Here is a 13187-nt window from a genome sequence, read left to right as displayed (position 1 = left end):
TGACGCACGCAGGTTTTATTGCCTATTGTGTGTACTTGTACCGCGGGCACTTTAACGAGGTCCCAAATAAATTTTAATGTCTTTTAAATGATTTCCTGGGTGGCCTCAGAAAGGGCCTGATCTATGGCCCATCACTCCTCGATTCTCGCCCCTTCTGACACCACTTAATGGCCAATATTCTACGTGTTTACGAGCCCGCTTTGGAGGCTCAATACCCGACTTAGTGCGGTATTCAAGTCCAACCAGGCGATGAAAGATCCGTCATAAATACTCGGTTCGGGCAGAACATCTGCTTCAGCTGCAGTTGCACATTGAATACACTCGGTGGATGTGAATAAAGCCTTTTGGTGGGGGCGAAAAAAAAACTGAAAGGAAACAGAAAGTACACGTGGAAAATCAACAAAAGCTAGACGAAACAGAAAAGTCGAGTTTAAATGTTTATTTGCAACTGCAAGTGAAAAATGCAACCATGCCGTCTGTGCACAGACATATTTGTGCTGTCTGCTTTTCGACGTTTTTTTTGCCATTTCTTTGCACTTATTGCTTGATATTTCTGCAGCATCCGGAAAAAATGCATTCCCCGGCCCATTCAACTTGAGATTTCCAGTGGTAACGACATTTTTCAAAGGGATGCCACCAATTGTGGACTAAAATTCCCATTTTTCCTGCTCTTCAGTCCTCGGAGGTGTCGAACATTCAACGGGCACTTGTCATAGATATAAACTAACCTCGAGAGGGTCGTTATGTCTGAAAAGTTTCAGTCCACAGGCTTCGTGATTATTTGCTTTAATTAAGAAGATATGAAAACACATAAGCTCAAAGAAACCTAAAACTTTTGATGCCTGGAATTTAAGGAATATAGATTAAAGAAATCTAAATCATGTGATGGCTGGAATTCAAAGTTTCACAAACCGCTTTCTTTAATTCCTTCAAAAGTTATTTACAATATTAAAGTACTTTGATTAAAAACAAGCTGTATATGTCCTACATCAAATTAAAAATATATATTGACGACTATTATTGGCCAATTCACGACTCTTAAAACAAAAGGGATAATAATGGCACTCATAACATGTATATCCTTTATTATACACCTTGAGCACTTCCACTTCCCCCGCGACGGCGGTGGATGGATCAAAGCGTAAATTATAAAATATTTTAATTCAAAAATCTGGCCCGGCTTTGAAGCTCTTTCCCTGACCAGCTGGGAGGGTCCTGGTGCGGAATATCCTGTTTGTCAACCAGCCAGCCCAGTTTCGTAGACTTTGTCGCCGCGCTGCCCGAGTTATGGCTCGTGGCTGTTTTCGAAAACAAAATTAAAGGCAACAAAAACGGCGAGCGAGCGAAATAAAAACCGAAAAAATTGTAATGTAAATTTAATTAGGTTTTAAGTGCCTCGGCAAGGCAAGGACATCGCAGGCAACGCTCTTGTTGTTTCTGCCGAATCTTGTCAAATATTTACTTTGAGCGCGACGGAAACAACAGCCAAAAAGGTTGGCCATTCCATTCGAGAGGGCGACCCCCGAAAGGCAAGGTAATGAAATTTTTCGCGCCGAGTTTTGAAACAGTTTAAAGCTATTACGCCCGACTACGTGTCCATTGGCGGGAAATTGATTTTCCAAAAGCCGGCTTAAAGAGGGCTGGCGGGCGAGCTGGGACCTGGGCACCGGCCAAATATTTGTCCACGTTTAGACATAATATTTACCTTAGTTCTTCCGACTGCCAGCCGAAAGCTAATTAGCGTGACCCGCATCACATGCAAATCGAAACGCGGTGACGGAGAAATCCAATTGGTTTATTGTCTGGCGAAAGTTAGTCAATGAAAGTTTCTGGCGTCCCGGCAAATATGCAAATATTTGCTCAACTTTATTAAAATTCATTTTTGTCATTCACGGCGTGGGCGGGCGGAAACTCTTGACAATAATTTCGCCAACTTCCTACTTCAATGTGGGCACGCAGGCATGCATGGAATTTTTGTGCTAAGCGGCAATAATTGCAAATTCCACTGCAGCACACACGCCCTCCGACGACCACGCCCCCTCACACACACAGGGAGCAGTACCCCAAGGAGGCGGAAAACTTTTGCCTTGTCTAACTGTCGGCAAATCGCAGAGCTCGGCGAAAATCTTTGCCAAAATGTTTGCCATAGGCATTCTGGCAAAAACTTTTGAAGCTCTGGCATAAGTATGCTGCGGCTTTTTATATGGCCACAGTGCATGCGGCTCTGTAAATTGCACACATTGTAATCTATAACACGCCCACAACCGCACGCACTCATACAAAGAGGGGGCGGAGTAATTAAAACTGATTAACAACAGCTGAAATCCCTCCATGAATGGAATAATGCCCATAATACTGAATATTATGCCCATTCGCATGGCTTCAATTAGTGCAGCGAATCAGCGAGAATTTTTAACGGTGCAAGACATTCTTTTTGTACGTACAGTGGAACCTCGCATTTTTTTTCTTAGCAAAAACGAATATGACACTCATATATTTCGAACGCAGACATAGCAATACAAATTTGAATCATTTGGTTGTAACAGCAGACAAGTCATAAAATCTGATCTCAGAAGAATAATACTAATACTAAATCAAATAATGCGACTTAAAAATATTAAGGAGATACATAATATATTCCAAAGTTTAAAAGTCCTTCGAGCATATAGAAAAACTTTTGCCACTGCTCTTCCCGTTGAATTGTTTTTCAGCAAACAGCATAGTTGAGCTGAAAAAGTGTTCTTTTTTTTTGTTTTTTGATTCCCCGCATGCTCTTTTTGTGTTACATTTGTTTTTCGCGTCAGTTTTTATGAAGCCACTAAATTATGCGGTGCACACAGTTTGACCAGGACTGTCAATTGCCGCCATTATCATCGCTGGCGCGATTTCACGCACACAGAGCGCTCTTGGCCAGAAAAAAGGCGAGCGCAGTGGGTTGATAGACATTCCGCTCAGTAGTCAAGCAGCGGAAACGTTACGTATGCGACCCATGAGTCGACTGCCGGCTGCCTGCCAGCAAACATAACTAACAGTTCAGTGCACACACTTTGCTCCGACTCGGGATTTTCGGGTCTTGGAGCACCGAGCAGCTGCTCCAATTGCGACGTGGTCCCTGCGAAAAAAGGATGGCCAAAGGTGCCAATTGTTTGCTGGTATGCGGGCACGTATGTGTGAATTTATCGGTTGACATGACAATGCAGCTGCAAAATGCTGGCGTCGAACAGCACTTCAATGTGCTGCCAGCCAGTGCCAGAGTGCCATAGTTTCCCAGTTCCAGGACCAGGTCCTGGATCACGACCAGTGCCAGTGCCATTGCCATTGCCGGCGGCCAACTACTCCTGCGGGCTGCCAACTACCTTGTCTGTCCTCCTATTCCCATCCCATTCCGAACATCCTCACTATCCTGACTCCTTGCTCTTCGATCCCTTGTGTACGAGACCACCATTAGGTGGGATGGCAGATCTGGGCGAGCTCGCTTGTACTTTATGCCTCGACTAGTTCTGGAGTCCGAAGAGTCGTTTTTTCCAGCCACAGGCGGAAAGGGTGGATTGAAGAATCCATATACATAGTTTTTCAGCTGCATTACATTTTAAAAAGAGCTCACTATCAGTGGTAACTCTCTATTTTTTAAGTTCACACACAGACAGTTTTTTATATCGATGGTTTCAATTTATTGAGTAATAGAAGTTTACTCAATAGACACACAACGGATGTTCATATTGTTTTCCAAATAATTGGAAATATCTATTCGTCAACGGTCATCCATCGAACCATCAATCGACCCTCGCCCAGGCTTTCGTCCTGGCCAAGGCAACTTTGTTGGCAGCGAGGGCGCACACCTCTAATGCGACCTCAACGTAAAATAATTGCTGACCAAAGTGCACTCAAATGCAGACACATGGCCACACGTGATGACCAATGCACTTCGGGTCAAATGTACACAGTGCGAACGAGTGGAACGACGACGACTTTTGTGGAAAAACGAAAATGTGGGGCGTGAGGCAGTTCGGGGGGGCGTGGCGGTGGGTAACTGGGGCGTGAGGCGCCGGCAAGGTCCTGTTGCCCAACTCGTTATTCTTACTTTTACGGTCAGGTCGGTTTGAAGAAAAGCCGGCTCTGTAATTGATGTAATCCCTGGCATCCCAGGCATCAAACTACACAAGGCTGCGAACTGGAGGTCCTTGTTTGTGCGGTCAGGATCTGGACTGCTGCCAGTTGATTCACATGCCTCGGCACTTTGGCACTTTGGCACCTTGGTGGCCTGGCCCTTGCTCTTTGACCAGGTTCTTGGAGATTCCTGCGCTTAAAGCGCCCAGTTCCTTTGACTTTAAGCACCCAGGCCGCACACATATTCAAATATCGATTTGGGAGGGCCATGCCATGAGTGGGAAATCAATAACCGAACGCCCACTCATCTGCGACAAGGCCGAAGGTCAACAATAATGTACAAGTAGACTGGCAGCGGCGTGCCAGCCTGTCAGTTTGTTATTTCTTTCGTTGTTTTACGGGGCCAACAAAGAAGCAAAAGTATTTGCCATTGTGCCACTTTTGTGACTGCTATCATGACTGTCACGATTGCTCATGGCCCTGGCATTTTATTTATCATGTCGGAATTGAATTTCTGTTTGTTGACTCGGCCCATCAATTGACATGCTAATTGCCAGCTTCCCCATCCTCCCACTGAAGGATCAGAGCGAATGAAGCGCCCTAATTGCAGGCTATGCAAAATTTAAGCGCAGAAAAATTACTTTGCTAATTACGGGAGGGGGGAAGTGCGAGGTGTGCCGTAAGCTGTAAACGGAAAATGGGCTAACACTTTCCCGGGGCTGTTGCAAGTCTTGTTCTTCGAGCTCCACTAAGCTGCATCAAAAATGCAGTCCTTGGCTAGGAATTTTAAGATGGTGCACTGGTAAAGATGACTGGGAATCTGAACAAGAGCTTGCGTTTAGAAATATATATTTTTTACGCCTAAATTTATCATTTATGTTATGCTTGGTATTAATTTAATAAGTTTTCAATATAAAGACGGGATAATAACGTAATTATAATACAATTCTTCAAAAACGGACCTTCAGATATTTTTTCTTAGTGTGGTAACCAAACTCCCCAACTCTTCTACTTCCATTGCTTACGAATCTGAAAGGCGAAAATTGAACAAAGGACTTTGTTTGTTTTTCAACTAAATTAGTGCAAATAGTGCAAACACACAGAAACAGCTGCACACACGCATACAAACAAACACACTGGCATACGCGCCACAAACAAAACGAGGGCGTGGCACCTGAGAACGTGAGAACCCGAGGCTGAGAATGAGAACTAAGTGGGAAAACTGAGGATGAGGCTGCAGCAATGCGACTTTACCTTGTGCCACTTAGGCACTACGGCAGCGGCAACAACAATGCCACTGGGCTGTTGTTTTTAGTGGCATTCACTTCTCGCACACACACGCACATGAGTCTCATGTGAGACACGCAGGCACAACACACACCACACACACACCGATGTTCGTTGGCATTGTCTGCCGTTTTGTTAGCTTGCGATTTGGGCGCTCGAAAGTATGCTACGCTGGCCATTAACTTTCATCTCAATTACACACACACGCGCAGAAAGACTTTCAGACTTGTAAAATAGAAAATGCAGGATCTTTGAAGGGCAGCTTAACTGTGTTTTTGATAATACCTTCAGTTGTATGAACAGCTCGTTAGCTTAAATCACATTGTAATCAAAAAACTTGAAGGTATCAATTTCATTCTTTGCTTGCCTGAGTTAAATAAGCCCTAATTTGTTTCCGTGCACGCCTTGAAAGACGCTAACACACTCTTCGTATGTGCATACGTATTTATTTAAAGAATTTTCCTACACCCAAGACAACAATAACAATGCAACGGCAACAGCAGCGACTGACGCAATGGCACGTTTATGCCACACGTGACCTGCTTTGGCTCCAACTCGCTCCAGCTGCAGCTTTCGGCCAGGGTCGACATCAGTGGCTGCCTTTACAGTCGCTCGCTATTTTTACAAGTGTCTACAGTTAAGTGCTCACACACACACACACAGCCGCTCACATGTAAGCGCACTCACACAAGCGGCCATCCAGGACCTGCAGAAATTACCATGCTCAGGACTCGTTGTCGCTGGCAGCCCTGCGGTTGTAGCGTGAAACGAGACAAAAAACTTTGGCGCTCTCTGAAACAACAACACACACACTCGCACACACACAAACAGACCGCCAGCGCAAATAAGAAGAGAAAGATGAATAAGCCAAAGCGCAGCAAAAGCGTTGCCGCGAAAGTGGAACGTGGAAAAAGGCAAGCAGCCCAAGTCAAGTAAAGCTAAGAAGCTGCCGTGGTCTTACACTGAAATTAGAGCGGCTTAACTATAATTTAAAATGGCTATATAATCTTTACACCACACACATGCGAAAGGCGACAACACTGGATCATCAGAGTTGAATATTAGCTTGCTTTAAGTCCGATTCCTAAAGATTTCCCAATTTTCTACTTTAACAGAATATGTTTGATTTAATCCTGCTTGGCATACTATTTTTTTGAGTGCACCGAAGATGCTGCCGTAGCCGAGGATTTCATTATGCGCATTTTCTACAACTTTTTGGAGCAAGGCGCGTTAGCATTGCATACTTTTAGGCGCTGATGCCGCTGCCTCCTTGCTCCTTGAGCTCCTTGTGCTCCTTGTGCTCCTCTCGCCACGCTGTGTTTTGTGTCGAGCTTTTGCGCAGACACTGAAATGCAATTTGCATAAGTTTCACAGCTTCTTTCGTTTATATAGGGCGAGCGGGATGTGTTGGCAACGGCGACTTTTCTATATAAATATAAATACTATGTGCATAACCCAAGTGCGCCGAACGACGTGCCGCAGTCAGTATGTGCCATCTATCCGCATCCACTCTCTGCATCTCTGCATCTGTATCGCAGTGTTTGCCTTGGTGCGTGCTAAGTATGTGTTGCCTAGCTGTTGGCAATTTTCATAACAAAAAAGTGCTGGAAATCATGGAAAAGGGACGACGGGGAGATGCGGCGTGCAGCAAAATAAAATTTGTGTTTGTTTTCCACTCCTAGCCAGCATAAAAAGTGAAATGACACTGGGGGTGGCGCAGGAAAGACGTTACCGAACCATATAGGATCCAGCGGAAATCACCAGGAAATTCCCATTCCCTTGTTAAGATGTTTGCTTTGGTGTTTCCCCTCTGCTGGTGAGCAAAATGTCGTTAAAGTAGGTAAAGGTTCAAGCTGGAATATCACTCGATATTGCAGATTCGAATGCCAATAGTCTTAAATCATTTACGTATTGGACTGATGATAGTAAATGATGAGTTCCTAATACCCAATAAGTATCAATGCAGTCTGTAGCACAATTCAACATTTAATTCGCTCGACTTATTACGCAATACATTGCAGCATTGCAAATATCTCATTTTATCAGCATGTTTGCACTTCATCTTGGCTCATAAATGTATAACTATAAAATCTTGTAAGTTACTGCTAGGCTATTGGCTTTGGCAACAAAATAACTTATACAAAGTGCACTTAAAATATTAATTATTTATCCTTTTTAATTGCAATGATCGATAATTAGCTAACCACAATGACATAAATATGTTTTCGAGTGTCCAGCGCTTAATCAAATTAATTGAATTGGACAAGCGAAGCCAAACAAGTGATAGCAGATACCCAATCTCGAAGAACACGAAGGGATTATTCTATCCACAGTCTCTGAAATCAATTTGCTAAAAATAGTTTCGCCTTCGATTTGCACTAATAATCCCAAATTGACCTATTTCACCACCTGCACGAACTCAGGCACATATTTACCCGGCGGCACACACACGCGACTGGATGGAGTGGCATTTGTCTATCCGAACTAAACTGTTGCCGCTTGTGGCAGCCCAATCCGGTGACCTCAGAAGCAGCTTGCCACCTAAGCCGCAGCACGCGCCACTTTGTCCAAAACCCAGGCAGTTGGTTTTGGCTGCCTGATTCGTGGTCTGCGGATGGGACGGGATTGAAGCTCCAGCCATCCCATCCCATCCGCGATTCCCCAGTGGGAGCCACAGGCAAATCACTCATTGCACTCTTACGCTTGCGCGCCGCTGACGCTGACGAGCGGCAGGATGATGGAGCTGAGAAGGATCGGGAGGAGCAGCAGGAGCAGGCGGAGGAGCACGCGAAGCAGAAGGACTCGCTGATGCGATGAAGGAGGCGGCGACGGAGGCGCATATCACAAATTATGTCAATTTGCTGCAACAGCCCGCCCGCCTTTGGGACTCTGAGGCAGTGACAGAACAGGACTAGCACACTGGGAAAAAAATATTTTTTAATTAGTTAGTATGGTATTAATTGAAAAGTGAAGAGTCAGAAATATATAATAATAAGGAGAAAGGTATCCAGCTTAAAAGTTCATTTCAATATTCCATCTAACAAAACCATAAGTCATACAAATTTTAAAGGAGCCTTTGGGTTTGAATGTACTTTCGCTAACTTGAGTAATGACCCTAATTGATTTTGTTTTCGCTCAGTGTACGAACCTCACCCGCCTGATATAGAGGGCCTAACTGTGTCTGCTCGTCGAGCATTTGACATCTTACATGGGAATTACAAACGCACGAAAATTGCTACCATGTTCGGCGACAGCCCACTCACCAATACAGCTGTAGATGCCCACCAGCACTCATACTCGTACACGATGTACACGATGTATCTGTATCTGTATGCGTCCGTATGCGAGTCTGTCTGCTTGTCCGTTTGTCATTCGGTTTGCCTGCGTGGGCGAGTGTTTTTCGATGGGTGGCGCTGGGTCGGCGTTTTCATGTGCAAATTTCTGTAGTGTGCCATAAATTATCCGACTGGGAATTGCTTTTCTATAAAACGTGCGCATATTAAATAAATGTCAACAATTTTTGGCATCGTCTGCAAGCGGAGCATTTGCTCCTGCCTGCGCTCCTCCGGCGCCTTCCATCATTTTTATTCATTTCACTCGTTTGGTGGCTGGCGAAATTAAATTACGCGTAACACGATTGTGGGGCTCCCTTTTGGGTATTAATGAGCACCGGGCTGTAAAATAGGTCCGTGATGGATGTGTTCGAGTTTCTGGGTTGTGACAGCTGGACAGGTGAGCAATTGGATTTTCAATTTTTGCGCAAAGAAATCGATGCGATGAGTGTGTCGAGCGTCAATCGCTGGCAAATATCTCTGTCTGCCTGACTTGCGTGGGGAATTCAAAGGATATTAAAATTTCTTAACATATTTAGAGCGGTACCAGCCATCCTCTATTCTGGGTATATATATTTGACTACTGTCAACTTAGTTTACTCTACGTCACAGCCCAATCCTTTCCTAATCAATTTATGGAACTTATTGGCTACTCTTTGATGGCTATTAATGTTTTATTCAGCCCGCTGATTAATGGCCATGCATTTAGAGTACATGTTTCTCGTATTAATTTACGACTTGTGGGTTCGGAACTAACTAAACATCCAAGACCCGCCCACTTGCACACACCACCCTGCGGTCCTTCTCACGCCAAAGGACAATTAGGGGCTTTAACTTGAAATCTGCCTGGCTGGCTGGTTGGCTGGCTTTAATCCGTGTCATTTTGCCGGATTGATTGGGGGGAGTGGGAGTGGGAGTGGGGAAATCGGCGGACCAGATTGGATTGGGAACGGAAGCGACGACTGTGCCCTTAGCATTTATCTATTTTCAGCGACATCAATTGGCAGTTTAAATGCAAAAGATGAGGCCGCCTGAAATCGGAAGAAATCGCAGACCGGCCATCGTCATCACCATTGTCGACGTCATCGTCATCGTTGTCGTTGGCTCCAATTTGGCATTAATATTCCCACTCACGTACTTGGTTGTGATTATGCGAGTACAACGATGAACGTCAGCGGCTATTGCGGTCGAAAGGAGCTGCGTGGTTGAAAGGATCTGGGCGGTTACTGATGGGATGGTAGGGTATTAGGGTGGCTCCATGGTCGGTGGGTGGTTGGTTGGGTTCTGCCTTGAGGTTGTCGTGCGGTTGCCGCCTTGCGTGCTCCGCGTTTGTGGGACGGGAGTCTCGACGTGACACTTAAAAGGCAGCGTTTTGTTGACATTTGCTAGGAAATCGACGAAGGAGTCGAGTCGCAGTAATTGTGGCAACACCCCAGAAAGTCAGCCCGGGCCCACAGCAAAAAGGACATTTTCATATTGTGTTAATGACTTTGGCAATAGTTTTGTCATGACATTTCAAAAGAGCCACCCCACCTGTCGTTTCATTCAATTGCATTGGGTGGAAACGGTAATGATACACCCAGGGAAAATGAGTCAAGGATTTCCAATACAACATTTCGTCAGCCAAACTTGCTGTCATTCAAGCTAAAATCAAAAAAAAATAGGCACTTAAGTATAAGTTGCCTGCTCAATGCTATAATGAAATCTGTTGTATAATTATGACAAGGCTTTAAATTAATAATTAATAAAAAATACAGTATACATTTTGGCTTCGAAATCAATATGCCGACCTAGTATTTTGTTCAGCTCTATTTTATAAATGCCCATTTATCCGAAATAAATATTTTTTGCATTCAAGGAACTAAAGAACTATATTTTGGCATACTGTGAATATAAGAAATTTGTACATATCACAAGTTCATGCATTTTCAAAAGGACACTTGCAATATATACCCGTATTATATTCTCTTCTATAATACGAATAATTAAAGTATCTTCTATTTGATGGCTTTCGTACGTGCCTTTCTAGACCACATATGATTATTTTACCGCAGTGCACTCATAATTGTGTTTCCCCTCCCCTTTCAGTTTCCACGGTGGCCGTGGAGGCCGTTCTGGGACGAACCGCATCCTTGCCGTGCGACATCGAGCCGGAGGCGAAGGACGACCGGGTGTACATGGTGCTCTGGTTCCGTGAGAGCGCCGGAAAGCCACTTTACAGGTAAGCAGGAGTCCCCCATCCAAGGCAGTCGAATTTGAATTCAGGTTAGCAGCCACTTGCTAATTTTATAGTCTCTTTGAGATTCCCAGTATGTGGACGGGGATGTGGATGTGGATATCTGTCTATGCGGTTGACAGAAGTTCCACCCTTTTCGGTGCCGGCCAACTGGGGTCCGTATTCCGGCTACCTTTGATTTATAAGGCCCTCCAATGGCAGCTCCCTCCACTTACGCGACCCGACAGCTTCATGAGAAATGGCAGCAGTTCATAATTTTCAAATAATTTATTATTTTAATAACATCATCAATATTAACTCAACTGGAGTCGGTATGGGTGGAGCTACACTGAACGCTAAGCAATTTGGCATATCAACTAACTAAATGGGCTCCTTTCGAAAAATGTTATAATAAATGGAGTTAATCGGTGATGATTTCGAATAAGTTGCACGCGATTCTAATAACAGATTCGTTATGCCAAACTTTTTTCTATTGAAGTTATTAATTTGAGAAGAGATTTTCTTTGAGTGTGCTGCCGCATAAGCCTAGTCCGGGAACTTGGGGCCAGGACATGGCTCCAGGAGCGGGTCAAAGCAAAACAAAGCAACGGCATAGCAGGCAGGCCAAACGGGACGACATGGACTCATATATTAGCCGCAGGACCCGAGGCAAAGGACATCCGAGGTGAAAAGCGGGCCAGCAAAATAATGGCATCCAAAGTGAAAACTGTTTTGGCGGCAACTTTGATTGTGGGCGAGGGCGGGTGGACCCATCCTCATCGCCAACCCATCCTGGGTCTCCATCAACACCCACGCCCCGCGGCGATGTCCTCGAACTCCTGCTGCTGTTATTTATAGAGCTCGCTGGCGAACGTGTGCTTAGGTTTAATATGTTGCACATTATAAGCAGACATCGATATCCTTTAGCCTTGTCAATTTTGCTTACATGTGCTTCCTTTTCAATATGTTGCCAGCGGGTGGACGGGGCTTTTCGGGCATAGGGACATAGACAACGACGTCGACATGGATATGGATACACGAATATGGATGTGAATGTGGATGCGAATGCGAATGCGGATGCGGATACGAATACAAACGCACGCGTATCTCAAGGGCGAACGCGAACTGTTCACGAATCGTGTTGCCCAGCTCACTGATCCTTGTTGAAGTTGTTGTTCCTGCCGCTTCGTGCACTCAATTGGAAGCAATAAATTTCAGACCAGACAAAGGGGAAAATATGAGCGGTGGAGGTATGTAAGTGCTTGGACCAAGGAAAACAAACAGCAAAACACAACAACGGAAAACTAGAAAAATGTGGAAAACAATAATGTCGCAAAATTTCCGACTTTATAACCAAAAATATCCGAAAGTGATTCGAATTCGATTTCCCTTGCAGGACATGCCAGTGCACACAGAGAAAAAACACACACCCACACCGAAAGGAAAACAAGAAATAGAAATGAAATTTAAGGAAATAAATGACACAGGCGAAAACAGGAACAACAGCAACATCTGCACAGGCGAACGACAGGATTCCAAGGGAAAAACTCCAGAAAGGACTTGGCTGCGGCGTAAAATTGCCAGCTCTGCGTGAAATCGAAGGAAACACAGGGCGGCAGCTGAATGGGGCTTAGAAAAGAATCAAAACCAAAGGCTAAAACCGAAAAGGCGCCGAAATTGAAAGCAGCATGTGAAGGGCGGAGAAATAGAGCCGGGGTAAACAGGGCACCGAACGGGTCCCCCAAGGTTTTTCCAGATAGTACACGGAGAGAAATTCTCTAAAATTACTTATACTTACTTGCTTAATTTATAGATTATTATATAATTATATTATTTATTCAAAAGTAAGCACAGCACTATGTTAATGAGCACTGCTGTATTCGAAATCTGACTGATATCCTTCAGTAACTCAGTAAATTTTTAATGATAAACTGCAAACTGTATGTGTATTGATATATCATGCTGACTTTTGTATGAAAGGCCATTTCTTTCATCTGATAGTTTGCATTATCCTGCTGATCCTGATGATTTTCCCCCAAGTGTCGAGCATCCTTTTTGCCGACCAGGCTTTGCAACATTTCCAAAGGCACGTCACAGCTGGCAGCCTCACCTAAACAGGCTCGCACACACCAAGATCCACAACAACACCCACTGCCACACACCAAATACCCTGTGGAAAGTGGTGTCTAGCAGGTCTCTGCATTTGACAGCTTTACACCCTGATACAAAGGCAGGAGCTGAGCCCC

The 13187-nt window shown here is 44.6% G+C and overlaps 1 protein-coding gene across 1 annotated transcript in view; it reads left to right on the top strand.

Annotated features, from left to right (window-relative positions):
* The window catches only part of LOC6614047, a 97952-nt gene that overhangs the window by 46571 nt on the left and 38194 nt on the right, over positions 1-13187 (top strand). The window contains exon 3 of the mRNA XM_032721567.1: positions 10815-10947. Within this exon, the coding sequence (XP_032577458.1) occupies positions 10815-10947 (133 nt within the window). The remainder of the gene's footprint in view (positions 1-10814; positions 10948-13187) is intronic.

This window comes from Drosophila sechellia, chromosome 3R (genome assembly GCF_004382195.2).
Source record: "Drosophila sechellia strain sech25 chromosome 3R, ASM438219v1, whole genome shotgun sequence".
In the NCBI taxonomy this organism is placed as follows: Eukaryota; Metazoa; Arthropoda; class Insecta; order Diptera; family Drosophilidae; genus Drosophila; species Drosophila sechellia.
Note: the sequence above shows the minus strand (reverse complement) of the source record. Positions and strands in the feature narration are given on the sequence as shown.